Source organism: Haemaphysalis longicornis, unplaced genomic scaffold (assembly GCF_048455015.1).
Source record: "Haemaphysalis longicornis isolate Haplotype H1 unplaced genomic scaffold, Haemaphysalis longicornis Haplotype H1 scaffold_4, whole genome shotgun sequence".
Classification (NCBI taxonomy): Eukaryota; Metazoa; Arthropoda; class Arachnida; order Ixodida; family Ixodidae; genus Haemaphysalis; species Haemaphysalis longicornis.
In genome coordinates this window covers 24,027,848-24,053,802 of record NW_027526361.1, presented here as the reverse complement: position 1 = coordinate 24,053,802, position 25,955 = coordinate 24,027,848, and the positions used below count along the sequence as shown (strand labels likewise).

At 47.6% G+C, this 25,955-nt stretch overlaps 1 protein-coding gene across 2 annotated transcripts in view; it reads right to left on the bottom strand.

Annotated features, from left to right (window-relative positions):
- Med (Smad/Smad4 homolog Medea) overlaps nucleotides 1–25,955 on the bottom strand; it is a 50,871-nt gene that overhangs the window by 22,629 nt on the left and 2,287 nt on the right. Inside the window, exons 4-6 of one of the 2 annotated variants that reach the window (XM_077706164.1) lie at nucleotides 23,304–23,480; nucleotides 21,862–22,155; nucleotides 6,541–6,609 (exon numbers count right to left, since the gene is read on the bottom strand). In XM_077706164.1, the coding sequence (XP_077562290.1) occupies nucleotides 6,541–6,609; nucleotides 21,862–22,155; nucleotides 23,304–23,480 (540 nt within the window). The remainder of the gene's footprint in view (nucleotides 1–6,540; nucleotides 6,610–21,861; nucleotides 22,156–23,303; nucleotides 23,481–25,955) is intronic. The other variant, XM_077706165.1, reaches the window with a different exon arrangement.

Sequence of the window (25,955 nt, the reverse complement as noted above, 5' to 3'; positions counted from 1 at the left end):
CTAGCTTTTTGGAGCAGGCACGGGAGCAGCAAAAGTCTTATTTTGGAGCAGTTTAGGGGCTATTTCGGAGCACTTTTGGAACACACTGACGGCTTTAAATAATGCGGCTGAGCGCACTTTTAAGAGCAACTAATCCAAAAACTGCATGAAAAATAGAATTGGCCAGAATTATTTAGCAGGAGCGCAATAAATCAGATAGGAGCTGGCCCCTTGATATTACCCTTTACTCGGGACTGAAACCTGCTTTTTGCCAATTCCTTTAAATGTAGCGACTTTTTGGCTTTTATTTGTATAATAATCAACACTATGTTACTAACGGCGGCTGCTCTTTTTAATTTTTTGGTAAAGTAGTTTCGAGCTAAAACAATCGCGTGCAGTGCGCCGCCCCGCTGCCGCCGTCACCGCAACCGCGAAATTGGGCGTCGCGAACGTGCCCTACTCGCGCGGCACTCGCCGAGCGCGCATCGTCTCCCATCGATAGGCCCTAACACGAAGACGGGCGCCGTACAATATGATGCCGTATTCGCATCAAGCTGCCGCCGCCGCGTCGACCGAGAAGGCAGGCAGGCAGGTAGACGCGAAGGCGAAAGCGGGCTCCCATCAAGACGCCCGTTTTCGCGGTCGAGTCGGGCAAGTATTTCAGGAGGGGAATCCGCTGGGCTGGGACAGCGCGGGCGGGCTGCACGTTAATGTCACTGTCTGGCGCGGGGGAAACGCAGCTTGCGGAGCAGCACAACAGATGGCGCGTCAAGCGCGTTGCCATAGTTTACATGTTCTTCTACGGGCGCGACTCACAAAATTCGTAATATCATCGAAACTATTGTGAAAATTGCCAGATTTCTTCCTGTAAAATAAATAAATAGAAGTGCTCGACATTTTAGCACCAGTTAATAAATACTGCCCTAGCTACAAGCCGTACCGTGCTTGAAAAGAAGCACTGGAAGGAATCCCGGAGCAGACGACGTCTGCCGACGCTGCCTTCCCGCCACGAGTGGTTCACTCTCGCGGGCGGCTTCTCAGATTTGCGCGCGCTTTTCATGTTGCGCAGACAGGGCGGCGAAGTTAGGGCAGTCTAAATATGAACTAATTGCATTGAAGATAAGAACCACCATTCACTGGAACAAATCTCACCTAGATTCTCAACTAGGGTTTTTTTTATTGTAGGTTCGTGTTCTAAAAAAAAAATCAAAGCCTCTTCGTCCTACGAAAATTGTTTGAAACGCGATGACTTCATCCGCAGTAAACCGACTCCAATGAAAGTCTAGTCGCGCGAGGGATTCGCCGTAGTATTAACTCTATGGATTCGCCGGCGTCGTCTGCCCACGGCGGCGGCCGGCTATGCACTGACTGACCTTGAACCGGCGAGCCTTCTTCCTTTGGCGCCTCGCGACAGAGCGCACGTCGGTGCCGTGCCCGGCGCCGTGACTTTATCGCGCCGCCGGAGCAAGCCCAGTTGCGCCTCCTGAACAATTCTTGCTCCGCGAGTCGGGCCTCGTCGGCGCGCGAACGAGTACGGCGGCTGTGTGGCGCGCTGCACGCAACTGTTTTAGCTCCACACCACTTCTTTCATTAAAGCAGCGCGAAAAATCCGGCTTCAAATGAACTTCTGATGCAAAAGGGCCGTTATTAACGGCGGAGCTGTGGTTACTGGCCGCAAGTTCGGGGTTCGTGCGCGCCGAAAACTCCCACCGAGGAACGCTAACGCGCACGTGTCCCGCAGCTCTCGACCTGACTCGACAGCGGAAAGTAAAGTGATAGTGGTAGCGGCCGCCGCAACACTAGAGGAGCGTGCGCATGCGCTCAGTATCGTAGAAGAGCCCTTCGCGCGGAACCTCGCGTCGTCGTGCGCATGCGCTCAGTATCGTACAATAGCCCACGCGCGCAGCGGCTTCGCAGTTCTCGGTTCGTGCAGGTCCCGAAAAATTAGACTTCAATCACCATCACCAAAAACTACTGATTGATTGATTGATTGTAGGGTTTAACACGCCGACGCAACGCAGGCGATGAGGCACGCCGTAGTGGAGGGCTCCGGATTAATTTTGACCGCCTGGGGATCTTTAACGTGCGCCGAAATCTCGTACACACGGGCGTTTTTGCTTTTCGCCTCCATCAGAAAAGCGGCCGCCGCGGCCGGACCAAAAACTACTGATGCGAAGGATGTGCGAAGGGGTCGTTCGTCTTACTTCGAGCAGCTGCAAATTCCAGAGGCCATGCCTCAAGTTATAACACTAGATAACTGTTCAAAGTGCTTTTACTCATGCTGGTGACAGCCTTCCGGTAAAGCCGCGTCGATAACAACGTTGTGATAAACTCCACGAGTGCACTGAACTGCCGTGGCTATGGATGCGGCGTGGATGCGGCTGCGTCTATTGTGATAGATAGATAGATATGATAGATATACTGTTGCCGTTCCCTTTTAAACGGGTAATCGACGGGAAATCCGGCGCTCCGGAAAGCCAGCGCTCAGTGTTGCCCGGACGACAAGACTCGGCTAAATTTGGCGTTGTATGCTCTCAATAGACAATAATCACGCAAATTGCCGCTTCTGCGCAGCTTGGCGCAGCAGGGCAAATTGGCGCACAATGGCGCAATTGGCGCAGCAGTTCCACCCCTGGAAAAAGTAGCAGGCTGTCCTACACCAGCCCTTCCTGCTAACGAACTAACATTTCTTTCAAGCTGGAAGAAAGCCAAAGTGGCATTGAGTACTGAGCTTTTGCTCAACATTGCACAAGTCTGCAAGGTTCCCCTTTCCTCAGCCACGCAGCTAGTGTTTTTTTCTTATTTTGAGGATAGAAAAAGAATTAAAGTGGCAGAAGCATTACAGAAGTGCTCACTAAGTATTTTGATGGGTGAACCTGCACTCGCATTTGTGTATCCATCCAAGATAAATATCACAATCTACCCTTCATGTTTTTAGAATCAAGGGAGACAAGCAGCCCCCCCGCCCCCACAACGAGTTGAATTATTACAGCAGCCCCATCCACTTTCTTACAGAGCGAACAGTGGCATGAAACAGCACTGTCCTCTCACAAGTGCAGCAGGATCACAATTTCACACCTTGCAACGGAAAAAAATTGGCACGAGGATGGGGTCTGGCGGATACATTGGGTGGCAAAGGCCTGCCAATTGATTACTATTTATTTTCTTGTACGCAGGAAAGGCGGAACAGTTTTGGATACGTAAACCCCAACTGATGCCTAGCTTGCCCACACGAAAAAAAATCGACAGGACGGAAACAGAAGTTCGTAGATGCTTTCTTGTGTGCTCAACAAGTTGGCAGATAGGCGCAGGAATGAAATACAGTCGAATTTCGATGACAAGAATCTCTCAGGGGAGCCAAAAATATTCATGCTATTCGAAATTTATATCAAATGAGCTAAACACCACATATGTGCACAGGAAATGCATAGCTAAGTTAAAAGTTTTCTCAAAAAGCATTCAGATAATGGATGATGCGTCAGCAGAAGGAAATAAGAGAAACGAAACGTATGGGAACGCAAATGGACTAGGGGTGTTCCTTAAAAGCCAACTGCACCCAAATTTTCAACAACCTAAAAATAACGTCACCTAATAGTACACATGAAAAGAGTGCAAAATGCAAAATACTGCGTTCCAAACATGAACGTGCGCGACGCAAATGGCTCGCGAAATTGGTGTTTTCGGAACCAAAACTGAATAAAAAAGGCAGCCATTATCGGCGGCCGGACGTGACGTGTGTGATGGAACGGAAGCGGCCGCGCCAAAACTGGTGGCCGCTCAGAGCCGCCTTCAAATGCTTGTGGTAGCGCCGTGTTTTGCACTGTTATTTCCACAAAGGAACTTCGATTAGCGTTTGCCCAGGATAATGGAGTTAGGCGCATTATTGACATCGCGTTGCTATCAATCAAGATGAAGTAGACCGCTTGACAGTTATTTTTGCATAAGAATAAATGACAGAGTAGCAATCCTTGGCATTGCGAGTAAAAGAGCGGGCCCTGATTTACAACGTGACTTGCTTGTACGGTACCGAAAGGCAGCTTTGGTTAGCTGGCGCCTCAGCTATCATACCGCTCTTTGAGGGAACAAGCCATGCACGGGTGGAGATCAATCACTAACTATTTTTACTACACATTACATGCAAACAGCTTCGTGAATATCAGTCCAGTATTCTTCATCTCACTGCACACCAAGAACCAAGAAAATTGGTCTGAAACCATAAGTCCGCTTCCACAGCTAAATGATGCACCAGAACACGAAAAACGTTACCTATCTATTGCTGTTTTCTACTTTCACCAGAGACGTGTGCAGTTGAAAACATTTTAATTTCGCCTCTAACCCTCTACAAAAGTAAATACTTCACTTGGCAATTGAAAAAAATCTAGTTTATTGAGCAGTTTCGTTAGCTTTCGCACTTCGCGGAGGCCGATATTTGTGCGAATGTATTTGTTACCACGGGCAGGGATGATTTTAGTTCACTTAGTGCGCGAGGCAAAAGTCGCACAAATGATTATACCCGCATGTACAACAACTCTGATTAGGCCATCAAACTTTTGGGAAGGTCTAACGGATGGAGGTAGCGTTGGACCAGCCCAGATATTGGAAAGTGGAAGTGGCCAAAAATTTATAAAAGATCTTTTTTTTGTTTTTCTGTGGTAGATGCAATAGGAACGATAAATGTAAGGCAAGCACAGGTTTCATGCTAATTCTTGGAATAAAAATATTTTTAAGTAAAAAATTTTGCCAACTCCACAAGGCTTGCAAGCGCATGTATAGTTTGTAGGCTTCTATTCTTTTTTGTTGCATTGAAAAAAGAATTGCGGATATTGCTACCTATGTGATTATTTTTAAACGTGTGATAGCAATGGCGGTACAGCATGGTGGTGTAGCAGAGAAACCCCTGGCAAACACATCCCTGCGCCCGGCAGAGGGCCGTGCAAATCACCAGAAAGGCGCGAGCTCCGCGGTTGTCGCAGGCCGCTCGGAACTTGTTTTGGCGACTCTCCGCCAGGTGCAAACGTCTGCTCGGAGGTACTTTGAACAACAGTACCTAGTGTGTTCTGTGCTTACGAAGCTTAGGTTTAGATTTTAAGAGCATAGACTACTTATTTGGACCAAATTTTGGGAAACGAAAAATTTGAGTGCAGTTGGCCTTTAATTAAGCAAACATTATAGCTGCGTTAAAAATAGACAATGTGCTTGTTATTCGGCAGCTGATAAAATTTGTATACTCTTCACTATCAATGTGTGAAAAAGTGGCAGCAAGTGCTTTCCTTTTTTCACAGAAAGCAGGCGAAATTACCAGGATGCAGTTGTAGTCGTGACCAAACAGGTGTGATGCTGAAATTGGACAGATTACAATTCTTAATTTAGAGTACCCCACGAAAAATTGCAAGGGTTAGCGTTTTATCCTAGTGGGCATATATGCTTTAACATGTTTTAGGAAATTCACATTATGACTAGTTTTAAGCCCGTTGTCCCGTAACCCTTCTGGCCACCAAACGAGTACAGAAGTGACAGCAGTAAAACTGCGATATCAAACTACAGTAATGAGTAAAACAAAGCTCTGTGCACCCATAAAGTTGTCTTAGCAGTAAGATGGGTACAAGTTGTTTTCAAATAACTGCGTGAGGCAGTGAGTCAGAGCTATTTTTCGGAAATCATATTATTGCCATAGCACCCCTCTCCCCTTTGTATCCCCTACTGTGTTTAGTGAATACATTTGTAACAGCTGAATTTAAGCCATGGTATGCGATGCAGTACGGCCAGGAGAATGTTACGAGTAAGTGTCATCCTGAGATTCGTATCAGCTGTGACAGCCCCACTGAGATTCAACTGTGAAGGACATGGGTGGCCTGCATGAATTAATCGTGCAAACAGAACTTGCTGATGTAGCTGGAATTACTGTGGAAAAAAGATATCACAATAATAATTATTATTATAAGTCTGAAGATTAAAGAATGAAAAATAAAGCAAACACCAACGTACAAGTCAGCTAAACTTGAGTGTTGACAGTATTTCTATGGGGGTCAATAGCCAATAACCTGCTTTAAAATCTCAACCGCAAACTGCATATAAAAATACATAAATAGAACTTGCTACAATTTAACCCAAAGTAACTTTTTTTTTTTTTCGAAAATACAACACCCCACCAGCAATATCAAGTTTCTAGTTGATGCCTAGGCAAGCACAGCAAGCTGTTTTTGCAGGTAAGCTGGATACTTTGATACCAGAAGCCCAAAACAGGTACGACAACGTAATAATAAACAGCCTAAATGCTCACAGCAGACACCAATGCAACTAAAGCGCTAGGTTGGGCGAGTCGGTTACGGATTAAGGAATTCATCGCACTAGCAAACATTAAGAAAGGAACAAAGCTAAAGAGGAGACGAAACACACGCCAATGCAACCAGGCTAAGGGAACAGAGTACAACAAGTGCCCATTTAAGTGAAAGAAGACGCACCCAATGCCAACAAACAGATACAAAAGCACCCACCGTGTGCAACGCAACACAGGAAACACACACACACAAGCACGGATGACAGTGTGCAGACACCACGTACCTGAAGAAGTGGACGGTGCATCACGAGAGCTAAACGAATCTACACTTGCAGTGCTCGCTGGGGCTTGGACTGCCGGGAGAGAGAGGGGGGGGGGGGAAAGAAGAAAACGGACCCACACGGAGCTACTGGCCACATGAACACACACACACATAACACTGAACAGAAACGCCAAAAATGCACTGCCGGGGTGACGCCCACAAAAGCTAATTGCGTTGGGCATGAAAGCAACTCGCTGAGAATCGCAAGCCCCCTATGAAGGATGACTCTGTAAAGCAGTTTACTTCTTATTTTCTTTTTTCAAAGTGAGGGAGAGAGAGGGTGGATGTTGATGTCAATGAATAGTGAAATGTTACATCATAGACTGCAGTTATAACTGTACGTTACTGTGTCATGATGAACTTCAGCATGTTTAGGCCATGTTTCTAGCATATTTTTTTGGTCGATTCACGTGCAAATTTTCGGGAAAAATGTCCCGCCAGAAGCACTGTTTTTCTCAGCCTCCTCCGAATAGATTGGACAATGTTGAATGCACTGTCACACTGTCAAGTTTGTAGGGTTGAATTCAAGAACATGAAAGCAGGTTTAAGCTGTGTGAACTGTGTATGTACAGTCGAACACGGCTATATCGAACACGGGTATATCGAATTATTGTCTATATCGAACACATAAATTATCCCCTCGAAAATTCTGTGTAAAAGTATAGAAATTAGTACGTTTATATCGAACGGTATTTTTCCCGACATTGGCTATATCGAACGCCACGTGAGCTCGAAGGTGGTCTTTGGCAATCGCTTGGCGGGTGACATCGCGCCTTCGCCAGAACCCGACAGGGAGAGAAGCCCGAAACGCCAGGAAAATGTCACAGTGCGAGGTACCCCGACTCCGCTCCGACTGCACACATTCTCCATAATGAGGAACAGCACTTTTTTTCGGCTGGCTACGTTCCCAGGCTTGCCGAAAATATTTGTTTCTCTCTCTCTGGGTCTGTCTTCCCCCGATGTCGCCTCGGAAAAGGGAAGAGAAGGAACGAAGGCGCTAGCGGCCTCCTCCTTCTTTGCATTAGGCTGTTGTTGCTCTTTCAGAGTTGTCCCGCACCTTTCGTAGATTACTGTTTCTCTCTGAGGTGAGCATCGCGAGCGCTTTTTAGAGAACGTTCAGAGAGCCTTGGAATCGTTACCATCAAAGTTCTTGTGTTGCGTTGTGCGTTGTTCTTTTGCGTGCGTGTTATTTGTGCATAGCGTGCGAAGGCGCAGCGAGCGGCTGGAATTTTCGAGTTGTGCAGGCGTCCTGCACGTGTCTCACGACACGTATGACTGGGTGAGGGTGAACCCACGCGGAAGCAACGGCCGCTACAACTGCAGCCAGCGTAGAGAAGCGCAAGAACTGGACTTTGCGACAAAGCTGAAAGCCATTCAGCTGGTCGACGCGGGAGGGAAAAAGTCGACGGAGTGTCTGCCGACGACTTCGTGAACGCTGACAGCAATGTTCAGGCTGTTTCGAGCCTCGGTGACGAGAATATCGTAGCTGCGGCCGCAATAACCCAGGCTGGTAAGCACGAGTGGCGCAGATCGTCTGGACGAGGAGGCGGCTGCTCGATCGTACTCCGCCGGTGAAGTGGCGGCTGCGTTCAGCTTGATTTGCCGTTGTTGCGGCGCATGGAAGGAACTGGGCTGTCACACCTGGATAGTCTCGAAAAGATCGAGACCAGCGTCTTGAATTTTAGTTCCAGGATGAAGAAGCTGGCCAAGATCAGCGATTTTTGTTGACTCAAATAAAGCATCCTGTTGCGTCGTGAGTGTGGAATTAGTTGTCATTCTTCAATGCGCAGATTGATAAATGATCGTCCACCACAGATGAGGTCTCAGAGCCCATATTTTGTATATCGAATTTTTCATATATCGAACTATTTCACGATCCCCTTGGAGTTCGATATATCCGTGTTCGACTGTACAAACAAATTCTGTGTCAAACATGGAGCGGTTGTAAATCCCAATTTTGATGACTGAACATAACACCGAATCGCACTGGAAACCAGTATGAAGATCCACTGGAACAAACAGTTCATGAAGAGACTGCGAATGGCGCCTGGTGTTTTCACTACTTTTAGAGGAGCCATGCGAAAGACTGCGTCATTAAAATCATAATAACACCACTTTTAACATACACTTTGCTAAAGTAAGCTATATAATTAGGAAAAAAAAAAGAAACGGATGGCCATGCAACTCACTAGCTAATGTCTCGCACTACAACGTAATACGCACCGCTGTACGACTGGCTGAGGCCGGCAAAAGCAGACGCAAGTCACGCAGAGTTTATAAGCTTGCAGAACAAGCTATACCTTCGCTTAGATTTAATGCATAGTGATTTTAAAGGGACACTGAAGTGAATTTGTCAAGCTCCCGTTTTTGCTTGCACTGCGTAGACTGGCTCAAATTAGCACACTTTTCATCGTTTATCCCATTGACAAATCGGTAATTATTTTACAAAGCGCGAAAGAAGAAAAACTACCATGCGCGGTTTGCGGCGGCCGCACCAACTAAGGCTGTGACGTTGAGAGGAGGGGCGCCGTGATTGGACGATGCCCAAGGTTAGCAATCACACAAGTTTCGGTTTCGGTTTCGGTTCTGTAAAACATAACCAATGGCTTTGTTGGATGGGCATTCTCAATATCTCAGTAATCATCGTACCGCGCTTCTGCCATGCTGTCGGCTGTAAAATGCGTAAGATAAGCCTCCCAGGACGGCTTGGAATCGTAGCATTCACTACCCGAGGCCTACGCAGTGCATGAACGCCCTCCGCGTCCCCGCAGACGCTCAAATGCCATGCGCTTTTCCCCCATATTTGGAGCTTGCCGCACTCATGCCTGTATCGTAAAAAGCGTGCTCGCACCAGGCCAAGGGTCTGTTGATTCTGGCCTGTGCCCACTGCCTGCAAGCAGTCGGTGCTTATGGCAACAGCACGCCAACGAGAACTCGCTAGCGCGCCAGTGCCAGCCTGCGCGCGTTTTGTGAACTAGTTCGTGTAGCCATGAACGTTGCGGCCCCAAAAAAGGTGAACTCAATATAGAAAACATCGGCGGAAAACAAAAAAGTTAACTTACAAAAAAAAAAAGCACGTACCCGCGGGGATTCGAACTCGTGACTCGCAAAACATTTGGAGGGAATTCCCAGCGCCCCAGACTGCTACGCCACGGAGCGGGACGCGAATGCGTTGCTAATATAGGGTATATATTGTACAACCGGTTTACACTTTTATTTAGTTTTGGCATTTCAAGCCGCTTAGGTGACTATTTGTTGTACTGCGATCGTGCAGTAAGCGTCGCCCGAGTTTCCACAGTAGCTCACGTCTAGCAATTGCATTTCGTAGACGGAAAAGCGTTCGCAGATGCGTAGTCGTGCTGCTGACCGCTGTGCTTGTTCGCCCAGCGCAAAAAAAAGTGCTTCCCGCGCCCTAATTTTACGCTGTACGGTAAAAATATCAGTTGATTTTATTTGCTTAGTACCTATATTGACTTCGCTGACTCTTCTCCCGCCTTCAAGAGGCCTTATATTTTCCTACTGGCGTACCAGTCAGCGAAGCGTCGCATGTGCAGCGCTTGTGTGAAGCGACCTTGACTTGGAGCTAGATACAGTGTACAAACAAACCAAGTAAAGAAAGGCACATTCTTCCATTCACAAACGTGTCCTGGCTTCGTTTCAACTAAGCGAACGAATTGCGACCAAGCAATTTTTTTTAACCTCCTTGATTGTGACGACCCGCCGGCGGCCGGCGGACGAAACGCTGGGCCGACTGACTCTGTCGGCCGGGGAGCCGTGCAGTAGCGCAGCCGTGGCGCAGCCAATCGCCAGCTCATCCCCTCCTGACGTCACACAAAAACGCCACAGAAAATGGGCGAGCGTAAAGAGAGGAGGACAGCGTTTTCGAATTAGTTTTTCTACTAAATAAAATCGCGTAAACGCGCCTAGAGTGGTCGAAACATGGCCTGGGGACTCCGGACTACAATTTGCGCTAGTAATCCCGCAATGTTTACATATCACTTCAGTGTCCCTTTAAAGCAGTAAGAATGGTGGGGTAAACAGTGGAAGTTACGAAAGTACAAAACATAAAAGTACCAGTGTGTACTGTTGCTGGTACTACGCACACTAGCTCCACAGCAGTCTGGCGCTTTGGGGTTGTCTCACACATGACACAGACCGATTGGCGTAAGCGACACTGTCTGCTTATCTCGTGTAATTACCCTTTTTTTACATTTGCTTTCGATTTCAAATCCAAACATACAATTTCAATGTATTTTTCTTTGCCTGCTATACCTTGGTGGTACAGGAAGGGTCTCTATGCAAGAGTTTGTTAAATAAAGTGTCTTGCATGGCCCTGTTGGGCAAGCAGACCCATGTTTCACGAAACGATTACTACCTACCGTAACAATAACAAGCCAGGTGCAAATACAGTTTGGAAGAAAGCAAAGGCAGACAGCGACCCTGCGCAGTATGGTAGCACCATCTAGGAAAAACAATGGTAAAAAAGGCGTTCCGCAGTACGCTGCACAGTAAACAGCGCACCAACGTTCGCTTGAAGACCTTACTTACAAAACCCATACTTACAAACCTTACTTACAAAACCCATACAAAACCCATGTTACAAAACCCATAATTTGGCAGGAGAACCAAAATTGTAACTTGAATTCATAAATTTTTCAGGGAATAAAGCATCATTGGCTGTCAGACAAGTGCTGGGGGCACTATAACACACCCAATCTTTCGAATAAAACAAACTTGTATTTTGTCTGTATGGCCCCTTTAAGCACTAATTGACCAAAAAAGCATTTTTTTAGGTATCCCTTTTCTCTTGATTTGCACCGTTTCTCAGTACCAGGTACTTCTTCGCCACGAGTGGTATCGCAGTGATATGAATTTCTCGAGAGGTACACCTGAGCACGTAGTGCAGCTAGGAAGATCATTTCTTTTGCACTGTGAAGTTGAATGTTTCGTTTCAGTAGTTGTTTAATTAGCGTTATTTTTAATTGTTCAGCAGGAGTACTTTTAGAAGTTAGAATTGATGTAAACTTGCATGTGATTGTAAAACAAAAAACTGCTTTCCACATTTCATTCTCCACAACTTCTGATATATATTGATGCGTTGCTGGTAATTTTTTGTTGAATAATTCTTTCCCTATTGTTCTCAAGAACAATCAAGTAAGATTTTTAATTAACTCAGGAACTAATAACTTCACATCAAAACTAAACGAATATTTGAAATCAGCTAAAAAAATTGAGCAAGCCCATAAAGTTTTATCAAAATTAGTGGGAAAGCAAAAAAAAAAAAAAAAAGTTTCTAAGGCCAGTGTACCCCCTTAACCTACAAGTGAGGTGTATAGCGCATGCCCACAAATCATCAAATAAAACCGTTCTTTGTACTTTCTATGCAAGATGAGAGCCACACAGGTCACACTCCGCTTCAAAACTGGGGGGGGGGAATGCAGCAGAGGCTGTAGCAGCATCATCCGAAAGTGGTGAAGCTAACTAAGCAGAACCATTTCTCTACCAGTAGAATTTCTTCAGTTCTGCCTTACAAGATGCGAGATACCTGCCTTAAGAAGATGTGCTCGGGGGGGCTGTGAAAAATTGTTCATTTCTTTTTAAAACATCCTTATTGTGAAAACTATAGAAACACCCACACCAATTACACAACACAACGTAAATGCCCAACCTTTGCATAAGCATACCCTTGAATGTTTTTATTTTTTAAAATACACACTATTAACAACCATAGTATGCAAGTCTCATTGCTGCATACAGCCCAAACGACGCACTGTGAACAATGTCAGGGGAACTTCAGCCTGGTGGCTTAAGCTGGATCTTGCTGTAGCCCACGAGTGGGTGCTTCCTGGTCTCTATTTTGGGGTGCGTTGTGCCCACACACCATTTTTCTAGCATAAGTATACGGCAAAAAAATCGTTTCATCCTTAGGAATAAACCGAAAAGAATTGGCTGCGAGCCTAGATGAAACAGAGGGAAACTGTCTCAAGAAATAGGAGACAACATTAAAACACAGAAATATTGGGGCGTCAAGATGAAGGCCTACATGGTATTGCCAATGGTGTCCACATTTTATTACACAGAGAAGGTATCCACTCCTTCAATGTGTCAAGAAGTGAAGAAGCATAAAAGGGGCACTAAAAGACATATTTTTACTTTACCTGAGTGATCACATTTCGTGGCCATTTTGACTTTGTTTGGTGGCGACAATGCTTAGCTTTTAACAGTGCAGTCAACTTCATACCTCATTTCATGTAGTGTATTGCACTAATAATCTCTGACTTTTATTGTGGGATCCCATAATCACCTGCATCGTTTTGGTCAAACGTATGCACAGAGAAAAAAGTGGACTGAAACTGGAACAAAAAAAAAGTTTACTCTTTGAGATAACGAGGTAACCTCTTCAGAATTGTTGAAAAGCCGTTGTATCTGTTAAAAATGTAGTCAACAGAATCTGCCAGGCAGATATGCTTTACATTTAATTGTGTTGTATACTGTTCTTGTCACAAAAGCAAAAGTTAGGGGGCACCTAAGCTTTTCTTATGATGTGAGAATGCGTGATCCCTTCTCGTTGGGTTGTGAAAGCACAGCTATGGGAGTATGTTGACGTCACTGCCAATGGGAATCGGCGAATCAACCATGAGTTTCTAATGGCTGATGTCATTGCAATTGGCCAATCCCTGGGCAGGTCCGTAAAAATTACGAGTGGGTATGTTGACGCCGTAGCCAACTTGCAATCAGCTAATCAGCCATGAGCTTATCACAGCAGCCGATATTGTCCCCAGCCGATCTCCTGTAATGAGAATTGTGCCCAGCCAAATGGGAATCGCTGAATCGGCAATTGGCTTCTGATAGCAGCTGTCATTGTATCTGGCCAATCTGGTAGGCCTATAATCGGCCTTAATGTTAGGTGACCTTAACAATGAGCCTTAGGCCATGACAAACATCAAATTCAAATTCACTGTACGCCTAGCTGCGGGTTCTGGTTGCCGGGCAGTCACATCCACGTCTTCTGTTTGCTGACTGAAAGTGTTTCACGATGAATGGTGAGGATTATTGTGGCTTTCATTTCTACTAGAGTTGTATTTCGTGCCCACTGAAGAAAAATGCGAGCAGAAGCAAAGAAATGTGGGAAAAATGGCCGCGAGCTCTCTGGACCAGCGAAATGGTGACGCATCTTCCAAGCATTGCAAACACTGCTTAGTCAAGCATGGCTGATTACATCCCCATTGCATTTAACTCCCAGAGTGCATCGAAAAAGGATTCGGCAACATTCCAAGACATGGAGGAAGCCAGCAACAGAAGTAGTGTGAGCGTGGTGAACTGCAAAACAGACACTCATCCGACCTGCGAGTCGCATTGTGCGTACGACATGCAGGCAGTGAAAACTCGCTGTTGTTGAGGACATGGACAAGCCCAAGGCTCCGCATTGGTACTAAACCCTAAAGGGGCCCTGCAGTGCTTGCCCCCAACTATTCAGAATGCATTTTGGGGTAAAGTCTGTTACCCCAGAAATCTCTTCCAGCAAGAATTATAAAACTCCATTCAGTATCACCGTCGCTATGCAAGATGAAAAATCTCGTATAATCGTTCCCTCTCAACTCGAGCATGGACTACGCGGTGAATGCTGTTCACCGCGGTGAACATGGTGAATCGCACCTTTCAGAGCGATTTGAAAGAGTGTTGCAGCTCAAGAAAGATATGACAGTGTTGCAGAGTCCCTTTAAGTGTCCTGTGTCCCTTCAGCACTTTTGTGACTGCGCCTATTCCCATCGATGGTATGTTATCGATGAATACAAATTCAAAATTTGGCGCTCTCCGAGCGCTTCTGGACCGCTACCACCACAGAAATGGTAAAGGAGGAACTATTTCATCAGTTTCACTTTCCAGTTTCTTTTCTCCGCTGCGGGGAGGGGGGATTTTTAAATGTCCTTTGCCGGCGGGGAGGTGATCTCACATGGTTTCGGTTATGACGTCGACGTCACTCGCCGATGCTTCACGCGAACGGCAAATTTCGACGGATTCCGATGAATCTGAGCTGGAATCTGTGGATGACACTAGCAGCACAGACACGAACACGACATCGATTCGTCAGAGTTTAGTATGGGCGGTGAAAGTGCGTCAAAGCACCCTGGAACATCAACAGGTATCCTCCGGTGAGTCCCGCTTTCTCCTCCGCCCGTTTTATTGCGGGAACGCGTTGATGCAAAGAAATGCGGCCTGTGCTAAGGGTCACAGCTCTCATTTGAAGGGCGCTGGCTGCACAAAGAGTCAGGTTCTCTCCGCAAAGGCGGCCCGGAATTGACCTTGGCATAGCGCTCTGGGGTAGCGCGTGGCGGTTCGCCAGAGCCGCTGATTTCGTCGGCAGCATCCCGAAGTTCCGGAGCAGTCACGGAGCTTGCACTTCGATCAGTTCGCTTTCAGACTCAAGCTCCTTGAACAGCTGCTGGGCTTTGATGAGGAACATCTCGCAGGCCCCACCATCCCCTCATGTTGTGTCCCCTAAAACTGCACTGCAGGGTCCCCAGCATCAACCACAAAAAATTGAAAAATACCCAAACTGAAAACTATGCTATGAAGAAAGGAAGGCTCAGCAGAAAACAAATGTCTCCGAAACATGCGCAGCCAACCTCCGCTTCACTGCGTCGAGAAACTGCTTCGCACGGTAGCATGATAGGCACTAGTGTTTATATTTTTGTATGTATGTAAATAAATTCTCTACTTACACAGCTTATATTTGCGGTATTATTCTATAAGGGCCTTATGTTCAAAGTGTATATTTCAAAAAAATTTTACGTGTACCCTGTGCAAAGTAGCATTGATGTTATCATCATTTTTGTTATAATAATTTTTTGATAAAATTCGTAATAAATCTGTTGTTTGAAATTATTAGTGCTAGAAAGCCCCATCCTTCCTCTATTATTTTATACCTTACACTTTAATATCAATCATTTTCTGCGGCAAGAAAAAAATACTGCCGCAAACCATGTGTTCGGTTTGCTTATTTGTGTTTTGTTTTTGCCGCCCGGCTGCGCCGGGCTGCGTTATTTGTGTGTCAAGTGAAGCGCGTGTTCCATTGTGTATGTTTTATGCCACCCGTGTTATCTCCTTTGATGGGGAGAGTGTTTTGAACTAACGTCACCAGCCTAGAATAATCTTTGATCTACCGTGTTCTGGATGCAATTCGACGGTTCGAGAAACATTCGTGCCGAAAGATAAATGCCCGCAGAGCAGACGCCGCGTCATTCGATTTGCTGAAACTCGCCTGCGCATGTCACTTTGTTGACTGCTGCTTTACCACCTGTGTAGTTTTTGAGTTGTTAGGGGAGCACAAGTTCGTTCCAATAAACTTGTTTTTCCTTCAATCCAACTGCGTCACCTTTGGCTTCATGACAATATTTCCTACACCTGCCAAAAGCAACCGATTTTTCCACGGTCACGAAAGTGTTAAGGGGGCGCTTTGCAGCGGCGATTTTTTTCTACCTACACATTGCATCGCACTGCTATAACTGGCCATGATGCCTCCCACCTGAAATTGTGCCATGGAAGGTCATGCGACGACAGTTTCGAAAGCAATATGAAAGCAGTACTTGCTGCATGAGTGACTGGCACTGGACGTGATCAGCTGCCAACGTTTTGTCACATCTGTGGTCTACCCAAACCACCTCACCACAAGGCGGTCCACAACATCTCTAAGGAAGAGTGTGCCGTCACTGGTAGAGCTGTCACTGACAACCTTGCAGAAGCAAGTAACTCTTTGGAAGTGGGTCGGACCGGTGTCGGTGCAATGTTTTACACGGCTGTAAAGTCCCGACTCACACCGCGGGGGTGTAAGTTTGGGGGCCTACATGTGAGCATTCTAAGCTGTATCCCCAACAACTTCTTGAGTGGGGATTCGAGTCTTGCATGGAAATAAACGTTGAACTGTGTTTTTCTCAAATAAGTGGTTTTGCCCATTTTCTGAGTTTGTGCACAGTGCACAATGAATTTTTACACAAATATTCCTTATGGAGAACAAACAGTGAACAAATCTTATCTTTATAGTGAACAAATCTTGTTAATTATGAAATTTGTTCTGTTGAATATCCATGAATGTCCTAAAACAAAAATGGACAAAAGAAAAATAACGGCACGCTACTCTTCAACTTTTTTTTTTCCTGCTGCAAAAAATGGAGATAAATTTTCTCAGGTAAGTTTGCCCACTCTGCAGTTTACAAGAAATCATGTAGGTTATTTCAAAATGCCAAGTGATTATTTTTACTCAAGAAAACACTGTCCACAGAAAATGCCTTTTTTTTTTTTCAAACCATGCAACATAAACTTTCAACTGGAGCAGCCATCAGATTGCACATAACTGATTGCACATACAGGGTCCATTATGAAAGCAATGCGCATGGTTTTATTATGACGGGACTATCCATGCACGGTAAAACCAGTCTGGAAACGTGGTGGGGGGTCTGCCCTTCCAACGCAGCTGGTCGCCAGTTCCCTCCGAGCAGTGTGAGTGGGTAACATGGCGCGATGGAGTTTTGCGTGAAGCTTGGAAAGAATGCAACTGAAACATTTCAGATGCTTCAAGAGGCTTTCAAGGACGACTGCATTTCAATATCACAGCCCAGGAAGAGGCACAAGGCATTCTAGAAAGGCCGGTACGCCGACAAACCCCGTTCTGAAAGCCCAACAATGAGCAGAACCGAAGAAAATGTGGATCGTGTGCCTAGCGAAGTTTTGTATTCCGATCGTCGAATGAGCGTCCAGCAAATTGCTGACACCCCTGTACACATGTCCACATTTGTGGTACATGGAATAGTGACCGAGGATCTGCCAATGCACAAGGTTTGCACAAAGCTTGTGCCAAAAGCGTTGACGGAGTATCGGAAAGAACTTTGAGATTTGCGCTGTCAAGAATTGTTGGATTTGATTCAAAATGAGCCGTACTTCCTGAACTCAGTCTAAACAGCATCGTGGGGCGAGGGGGATCTTACGAATCCTGGATGTTTGAGTGTGACCCCAAATCGAAAGGCAGAGCAGCAAGGGGCACACAAAATTATCTCCCCGCCCCAAGAAAGTGCGAATGAGCAAGTCTCGCATAAAAATGGTGCTCATGATCTACTTTGACGCTCGAGGAATCGTCAACTTTGAGTTTGTACCCCAGGGAGAAAATGCCAACTCAGCCCTTTACCTGAAGGTGCTCAAGAGATTGAAACGCCAGGTCGCACGTGTGAGGGCTGACATCAAAGACATGGTCAAGCTCCACCACAGCCACGCCCAGCCACACTTCCTTCATCGTTACCAACTTCCTGGCGCGGAGCAGCACCCTGGTGGTGGTCCCCATCCCCCTTACAGTCCCGACTTGGCTCCGTACCACTTTCTTAGGGCGCAGCCCTTTGTCGCCCGTTCGTGGGCTGAGCCGCATCGCCGCCGTCGTGATTGAGCGAAAGATGGCTTGACCGACGAGTGAAAGGAAAAGTGAATGAAAGAAAGCAAAGGAGGAGAGTGTGGCGAAATTGGGAGGGGATGGCGGTTCGCCGTGGCGGCGCGAGCCAGCGCTCTCTGAAAGTGTGTGGTGGGGGAGGGGAAGGGGCATCATGCTGTGCCCGCACGAGGCGCTGGACGGCGCGACACATGGCAAAAACGTGAGGGGGCATGCGCGTGACTATAATGTGTGTTCGCTCAAGACGCAGTTCACGGTCCCTTCATGAGACGCACTTCACACCGCCGACGCAGAGGCTCATCATCAGTGACGTTGAGAGAACTCACGAGTGAGTGCTGCCTCAGCGCACTACTGCTGCGCCCAAATATCGCATTAGGGAGTATCGTAATTGCCAGCAAATTTTTTGTTTCCCAGATTGAAAAGAAGATTAAAAAGAGCGCTGAAGGGAGAGCATTGGCAGACCGTGGGAAACATCCAAAAGCATGTTACGACGTTACTGAGAGACATGCCTGTCGAGGATTTTCAGGGTGCCTTCCAGTCATCGTGGCGTTGGCCAGGCAGGAGACTTCGCAGCCCGGTAACGGGCGGGGGGCCTCTAACCCTGGTGGCGACAGCGAGGACGACACTGGCCAAGTCTGAAGTCTTAACTTGGACTTCAACCGCAGGCACAATAAATGTTTTTCCAATCCAATCCAGGCGTGGAAGACACGTCTCCAGAAGTGTATTTATACAGGAGTAGAGTATTTTGAAGAATTTCAATTATTTGTACAGGTCCGGTCAATAAATCTATTTTTCCCAGAAGATGCGCATCACTTTCATAATGGAACCTGCATGACCAGAAACTTTGAATACAGTGTAGACCGCTTATAACGTATGTCGCGGGAGCCGCAAAAATCCGCACTATAAGCGGTACCGCACTATAACCAAAACGTGCGCGAATTCAACCAAATCGCCACCTACCTCTCAAGTCATCCTAAATTTTTTATCACCCAAACGCACAGCGCCTAAAAACGAAGGAAGGGTCTTTATTTCGTATTATTTTTAACATCAGCCGCTGCTGCCGGGTCTCACACATTGCAAAAGTGCGGTCTTACAAACGGCGAGTGCGGCTTTAACTTCCGTTGTGTTTGTGTTTTGAAAGACCATGGCTGCGTTTTTTGCGTCTATGAAGATGCCGCAGGACATGATAAGAAAGGCCAGCGGGATTTTTTTTTTATCCCACCTTGCGTTCACGATGCCGAAGGCGGCTGCTTATCAGCGCAACGTACTGGTGGTGGAAATCTTCGCGCGGCTCGCTTGTTCGGGAAAAGCGGCGGCTTATCTGCACAACGTTCTAAAGCGTGAACCGCATGGAGCGATTTCTCGCGAAAACGTGCAGCGCACGCCGCAAGCGCGGCGACGCCGGCGCGTAAACTGACGTAATGTGTGCGGCGCGGTAAGAGGCGGCAACATGGCGCCGGCACTGGCCGTGAAGCAGGAGCGGTGCAGGCAGCTCCAGCGAGCACTTCTAACCGCTCGCTGAAATGCCGCACGAGGCGCAAGCGAAGATACTCATGCAAGAAAAGAGCTGATGATGTGACCACAAAGTGGAATATAGACTGTCATCCACGCTGCTTGTGAAAGCGCCCATCAAAAAATACCGCGGCGGTAAGCTTAAACTAAAGTCCCTTCATCTGATCGAGGGACTTCAGCCTAAACACCTTTGGCGCAGCTAGCCGGCTCGGAGCGCTTCGAATCTCCCGCCATTAGGTGCGCGTCTTTCCATTGGTGCAAGTCGTCAGGCTCCTCCCACTGCCACGCGAAGAAGCCACCGCGAGCGCGGAATCGTAGACGCGAGCATGAAAAAAACGCACGCGCAACGCCGATGTGCGACAACGGGCCATGCGGTTCACGATTAATAGAAATAACTTGCCACGCGCGGACGGGGAGCCGGTCGCTATCTTCCGAGGTGCATCAAGCAAGGACAGCTGTGGTTATCACGTACGCGCGAACTAAAGGGTGCCTATTTTTTGCTTCTGTGTCGAAGTTAGAGGAGAGCAAGGGGTGCGCGCTGCGTCAGACGGCCGATTTCATCATTTCTTTTTTTCTTTTGCTACCCTAAAACGCTGCCCCCTGCGCCGATCGATGAGCAGACCCGCCGAAAAACCGCACTATAAACGGTATGGTGCTTCGGCCAACCGCATCTTAAGCGGTATGCTTATGCATTGAGTTCTATGGGAGCCAAACCGGTGGTCACGAAAACCCGCGTTATATCCGGTCCCGCACTATAAGCGGTTACGTTATAAATAGTCTACACAGTACTTACAAACTGCAAATTTTAACCTACCAAAATTTTTTCTCAGAGAGCACCTCCCTTTAAAATGTTTTTGATCCGAAAACATTTGAAAAGAAGCAACCTGTACAAATACTTGTGCTTACAAGTTTTTGTATGCCTTATTAACATATAGGCTGGCTAAAAATTCAGACGCCGAACGTTACCACTTCCCAATAGATAGAAATGCCTTGTCTGTTGTTGAACCTAGAATGTTCACTTCCGTATGCACTTGTGAGCCGACTCTTCAGAAATATCAGTTGTCAGTCCCCTAAAGACTCCATCAAGATGTAGCAGTCGCTTTGACCTCATCTTCCAACAGAAGAGTTAGCGCTGTCAGGCACGCTTTATTGTAGCAACCACAGACACCAGACATGAACGACCGAGCACCATAAGGAACATTAACCGAATGTGTCACGGATCTGAATCATGAGAAGCAATAAATATGTCTGCCATCCATTTCCCTGATTCCCAGAAAGAGATAAATGACCACGCAAAATGACCCACAATGCTTCGAAAAACACAGATTCAAGAGCAGTTGAGGTGGCTAACCTGCCAACTCGCAATTTCCTAAGGTACTGGCTGATATGGGGGAGATTCAACCTGTAGAGTTTTTAAGTATGATCACTCATAGCAAAGCTGAGAATGCCAGCTAACTAAGACCTGGCATCTGGCCCACTGTACACTTTTCTGCAGCTACCTTGCATAACCCACCAGGTACAAATGAAATGACAGCCCAGTACAACTTGCATCAAGCAAGCTAACAAGTCCTGCTAACACCACTGGTGCAAACATTAATTGATGCAGATCGTATTCATTCCCTAAATGGTCTGTGTGGTCTACATTCATTCATGGCTACCTTAAGACTACACAGTGAACAAGATACTTTTCTTCTCAATAATGTATTACACGCGAATGTCTTAAATTTTTGCATATTCTCTCGAACAATCCACGCTATTTATTAGATAACGACTATTTGTTTCCTGATAAACTGAAATTTACTAGAAATAGCCACAAGCTTAACCTTGTAACTTTTCAACCACACACTAATCTTTTGAAGTACAGCTTCTTCCCCCTAACAATTGGAAAATGGAATTTACTACCAGGTGAACTTAGGGCATTACCCTTAGAAAAAATTTCGTGTAATTTAAATTTATTGTGTTGCGTGGATTTTTGCATAATTCAGTCCTTCCTGTATTTGTTGTTACCTGCTGTGTCTCGACTTTGGGAAACATGCACGAGTTCTATTCTGCAGTGAATTGATCTGCGCAGAAAAGTGTTATTGCACTCTATGTACACACCCACTCCTGCGAAAGACGAATCGGGCTGCAGTATAAGTAAAAAATAATAAATAAATAAATAAAGAAGAAAAGGAAAAGAAAAACACGCACACACCAACTTCCTTCATGCCTCTCCTTAGTAGAAGCTTAAGACCCGGCTTAAGACCCGACTGGCAGGCCCACCAGTGGCAAAAAGAAACACTCCTCACTGCCCCCTTGCCCTCCTCGTCTGATGAAAGAGAGAGGTCAAGCCCGACTTACTCAGAGACTGGCTGTCCAGGACTGCCCCGAAGTAGCCAGTCGGCGTGGTGGGCCCCTGCTGTGCTGCTGAGCTGGACGGTGGCGACACGACCGGGGTGGGCGGCTGTGGCTGGGGCGGAGGCTGCTGCTGCGAGGGGGCCGAGGACACCACCCCCGGCACCTGCTGCTGCGCAAGCACGGCCGAGGGGGGCGCGCCCTGCGGCGGCAGGGACACGGGCGCCGCCGCAGCTGCCACGGGGTTGATTGCCGACTGGCTCGACTGGCTGGTCAGGCTGCCGTTGGGAGACGTGGGGCCTGCACCGGCACCACCACATGAACATCACCCCCACAATGCCCACAACTCTGCTGCAAGTCACACTTCACGCCATATAAACTAAACCGCCCCTGGTAAAGATGAGTGCAAACAGGCTTGTCTTACGCATGCCTGCCACATGCTTGGTTCCACCATAGTGTGTGATAAGTGCCTAGCACCAAGCAAAACTTTGTACATACTACGTTATGAGGAAGGCAACATTGCTGCACACCCCTGTTATTTGGTCTTCCCTGCTGCTACACAAGGGGCCCCTTCCTTGGTTGGTTTTCCCTCATGGAAGCACTCGCACAAGGCTGCAGTTGTGCCCACTAGAGGGCAGTTTGTCCCGTCAACACTACCTAGACTAGGAGGTGTTGGCCCCATCTGTCTAGAGCCACTAAATAAGCTACGCTTAAAAGTAATGACACTGATGCACGGCGGCAGCCATTTTGGTGCCTGACACCAGAGTGGCCAGCTCTATGCCCCCTATTGTGGCCGACACTGACAGGTGGAATTGGTCCGGGCACTGCTTGGCAACCCCGAAAGCTGTGTTTACTTTTCTCAGGATTTCGAGCCTGCATGCTGGTGCAACAGTGTCATGTTCAGTTACGCTAGTGTAGCTTATTTAGTGGATATAGGTTACACTAGAGCCACTAAAGAAGCTACGCTTTACTAGTCGCTGTAGTTACTTTACTAGCCACAGTCGTTCTTTCGCAGTGGGAAGTGAAGCAGGCGTTTTTTTACCATCCGACCGGTAGAAACAGCCCAGTACAGAGCAGCACACCATCGCTACTCTGCCTGGGGCATAAAAACTCGTCCTCAACAAATCATACAGCCACACTGCGCTCCAGAAATCATTTATCGAAAAACACGGGAATGCGGCAACACAGAGGCACGAAAACGTCAGCGCCCATGGGTTTTCCGAGGTAAACAAATGTCACGTGACGCGGTTCGACCAATGGCTGCTGTCGGCGGCATACAACAATGACAGAAAAGAGTGGCGATGCACTGAAACCTGATCTAGTCGCTCTACTTCTGTCCACAATGGGGACTCCACAATGAGGACTCTACACAATGTGGACTCTACTTCTGTCCACAATCAAATCGCACCACCCAGCTATGGGAGTGGTCCCCCAGTAGTGTTTCGTACCTGGCGGGGACAGCAGCAGGGGTCGCCCGTATGGATCTGTTGCCGGCGACTGTGATGATCCCTGCGATGGGTGGTGCTGAATGGTCTGCGACACATGCTGCAGGCCGCTGGGACCGCAGTCCAGGTCCCCGTACTCGTTTTTCACGTAGTGGCCGTCACCTCCTCCACCAAACACATCTGCACGAGCGGAGCACGGAAAAGCCAAAGGTCAGCCGGAGCCACAACGCCTTCACCAGCATCACACTCATCTTTTGGATGTCCCCTGCAAGACAAGGGCCCCTCCCACATAGGCTACCAACCCTTACCCCACTCCACCCAAATGTTTTCTGCCCCCAAACTTTCTCGCCTCATCAGTCTCATACCACAAAAATTTTGTTGATACAATCGGCATTAACAGAGTTAGTACGTAACAAAATGGTACTCAATTCTTTTCTTATCTCCCTCGTCGTTTGTAGTACTAGAGAGATTATGGTGCACCGACAGAAAAGGGCACAAGGCCTGGTCTTGTACGTCTTCGTGCAACATTCAGCTTTGCACCATCACTACACAGGAGCGCTTCACCAAAGTTCTTTAGTCGCAAATGCCATGTGGTTGAATAAAGAAATCAACTTCTAGTGCCACACGCGGCATACAGTCAGCCTTTCCGCTACAAGCAAGAACACATGCATGGTCATATTGTTACGAACAAGTGGACAATCCCCGATGTACAGCCATAGGCGAAGACGAGGAAGTGCCTGACGCGCAGCCGGTGTGAGCTTGGCGATAGCCGCCATGTAAATAGTGTCAAATACATCATCCGCATCTCATGGTTCATGTCCTGTGCCACGTAACATGTTTGGTGGAGTGTGCGGGTTTCTCCCCGTCCTGGTCCCGGCGTCGCTCCGTCTCGGCACCGGCGCAAACATCGAGGGTACGCGGGCCAGCCCCGCCGCGACCAGCACATGACGATACCCCCGCCCCGTGAGAAGCCGATAAAGAACCAAGACGCGACGAGATATGACCAGCGAAGACGTGTCGCCCAGCCGTGTCCCCAGCCTTTTCGTCTGGTACGGTTATGTGCACCCTCATCGGTTCGTCGTGGCCTTGTGGGCGTCGATGTTTGGGGACCAGTCGACATCGGAGACCGCCATTGTCATTTGCCGTGGAAAGGACTTCAGTGTTAATACACATCGCATCTCATCCTCACCACACCCATCCATTCACGGTGACCGAGCACGACCGGGACGGTCATCTTTGGCCGGGGGGTGATGTTACGAACAAGTGGACAATCCCCGATGTACAGCCATAGGCGAAGACGAGGAAGTGCCTGACGCGCAGCCGGTGTGAGCTCGGCGATAGCCGCCATATAAATAGTGTCAAATACATCATCCGCATCTCATGGTTCATGTCCTGTGCCACGTAACAATATGATTATACAAGGATGAGCACAGCAACAACTCGGTGCCATAAGTGCAACGCAGATGGCGCAGCTACACAATTTTCCACTCGCTCACATGCCCGAGCTTATTTTGTTGCCAGCTGTACATCCTCAGTGAACTGAGCCATGCATCGTTTCTTGCGAGGGCTGGCTGAACCGGGTCCTGGCGTGGACGTGAAGTCAATGTAAGAACTCCTGGCGGCCCACTGCCTTCGTGTTAGTGAGGACCTCTGAGAATTCTACGGACCAGCAGACTCCTAATCAAGAGACTGTGGCACAACGGGCCGGACCAGGCCTAATAATGTCTTCTCTCTCTCAGTAAACTGATTCATGGGAAATCTACCAGCCTGTGCAAGCGGCTTGCCATCAGTGACACCAGCCCACAAAAACAGCTTCAAGTCACTTCCCACACCTGTGTCATATAGGGCACGCGGCCACTCAGTGGCGCTACCTGCACAGCAGTGACGACTTCATTTGTATGGTTGGACGCACGAGCGAGGACAGCGGCGTGGATAACACGGTTAGCTTTGTGCGAACTCAGTGCCTTCCCTGCGCTCTGATTTTTCTTGTTTTTCTCACTGCCTCAAACAACCATGGCTGGAGCTACAAAAATTTGTTCACCTAGGAGTGCGGCAAGTTTTATGTACTGATGGCGTGTAGGACGGGGCACCGGTATCGCCGTGCTACCCAGGCCTGCTGCGAGACGGTGAGGTGCTCTAGCAACAGTGTTTTGATGCGTTGAACTCATTGTCACCCTAAACCTGAGTTCTCAATGAAGGCAAGCAATTATGCAAAGGGCTTGGGTGGTGGTACGACTCAGCACATCTCTTCCCTGTGTGCACGCGATACAAGTTTGGTGCACTGAAGTGAAGCTCCATGTTGCAGTGAAGACAGAGCATTTTGAGCTTCATCATGCACCAACACGGAGCCTGGCGGCTGCCCGAAACCTATGAGTCACGGCTGTTGCCGAAGTTAAATCTGGAACGAACGGGCTCCCGTGGCGGCGTGTTTGAGCTTATGTTCACATTCAATGACCGCCCTCCTTTTCCACCCTCTCTCCAGCACTGCGTACGCCGGTTCCTATCACAACACTTGTGGAGGGCGTTTTTGTGTATTTGTACTTTTCAGTGCCATGTTCAAACTCCTTTTGGCAGTTAGGACTTCTGGTTATAAATTCTTTCGGGCTCTAGTTGAGAGCGTTGCTCTGCCCACTGTCATGCCGTAAGCAGGCCAGG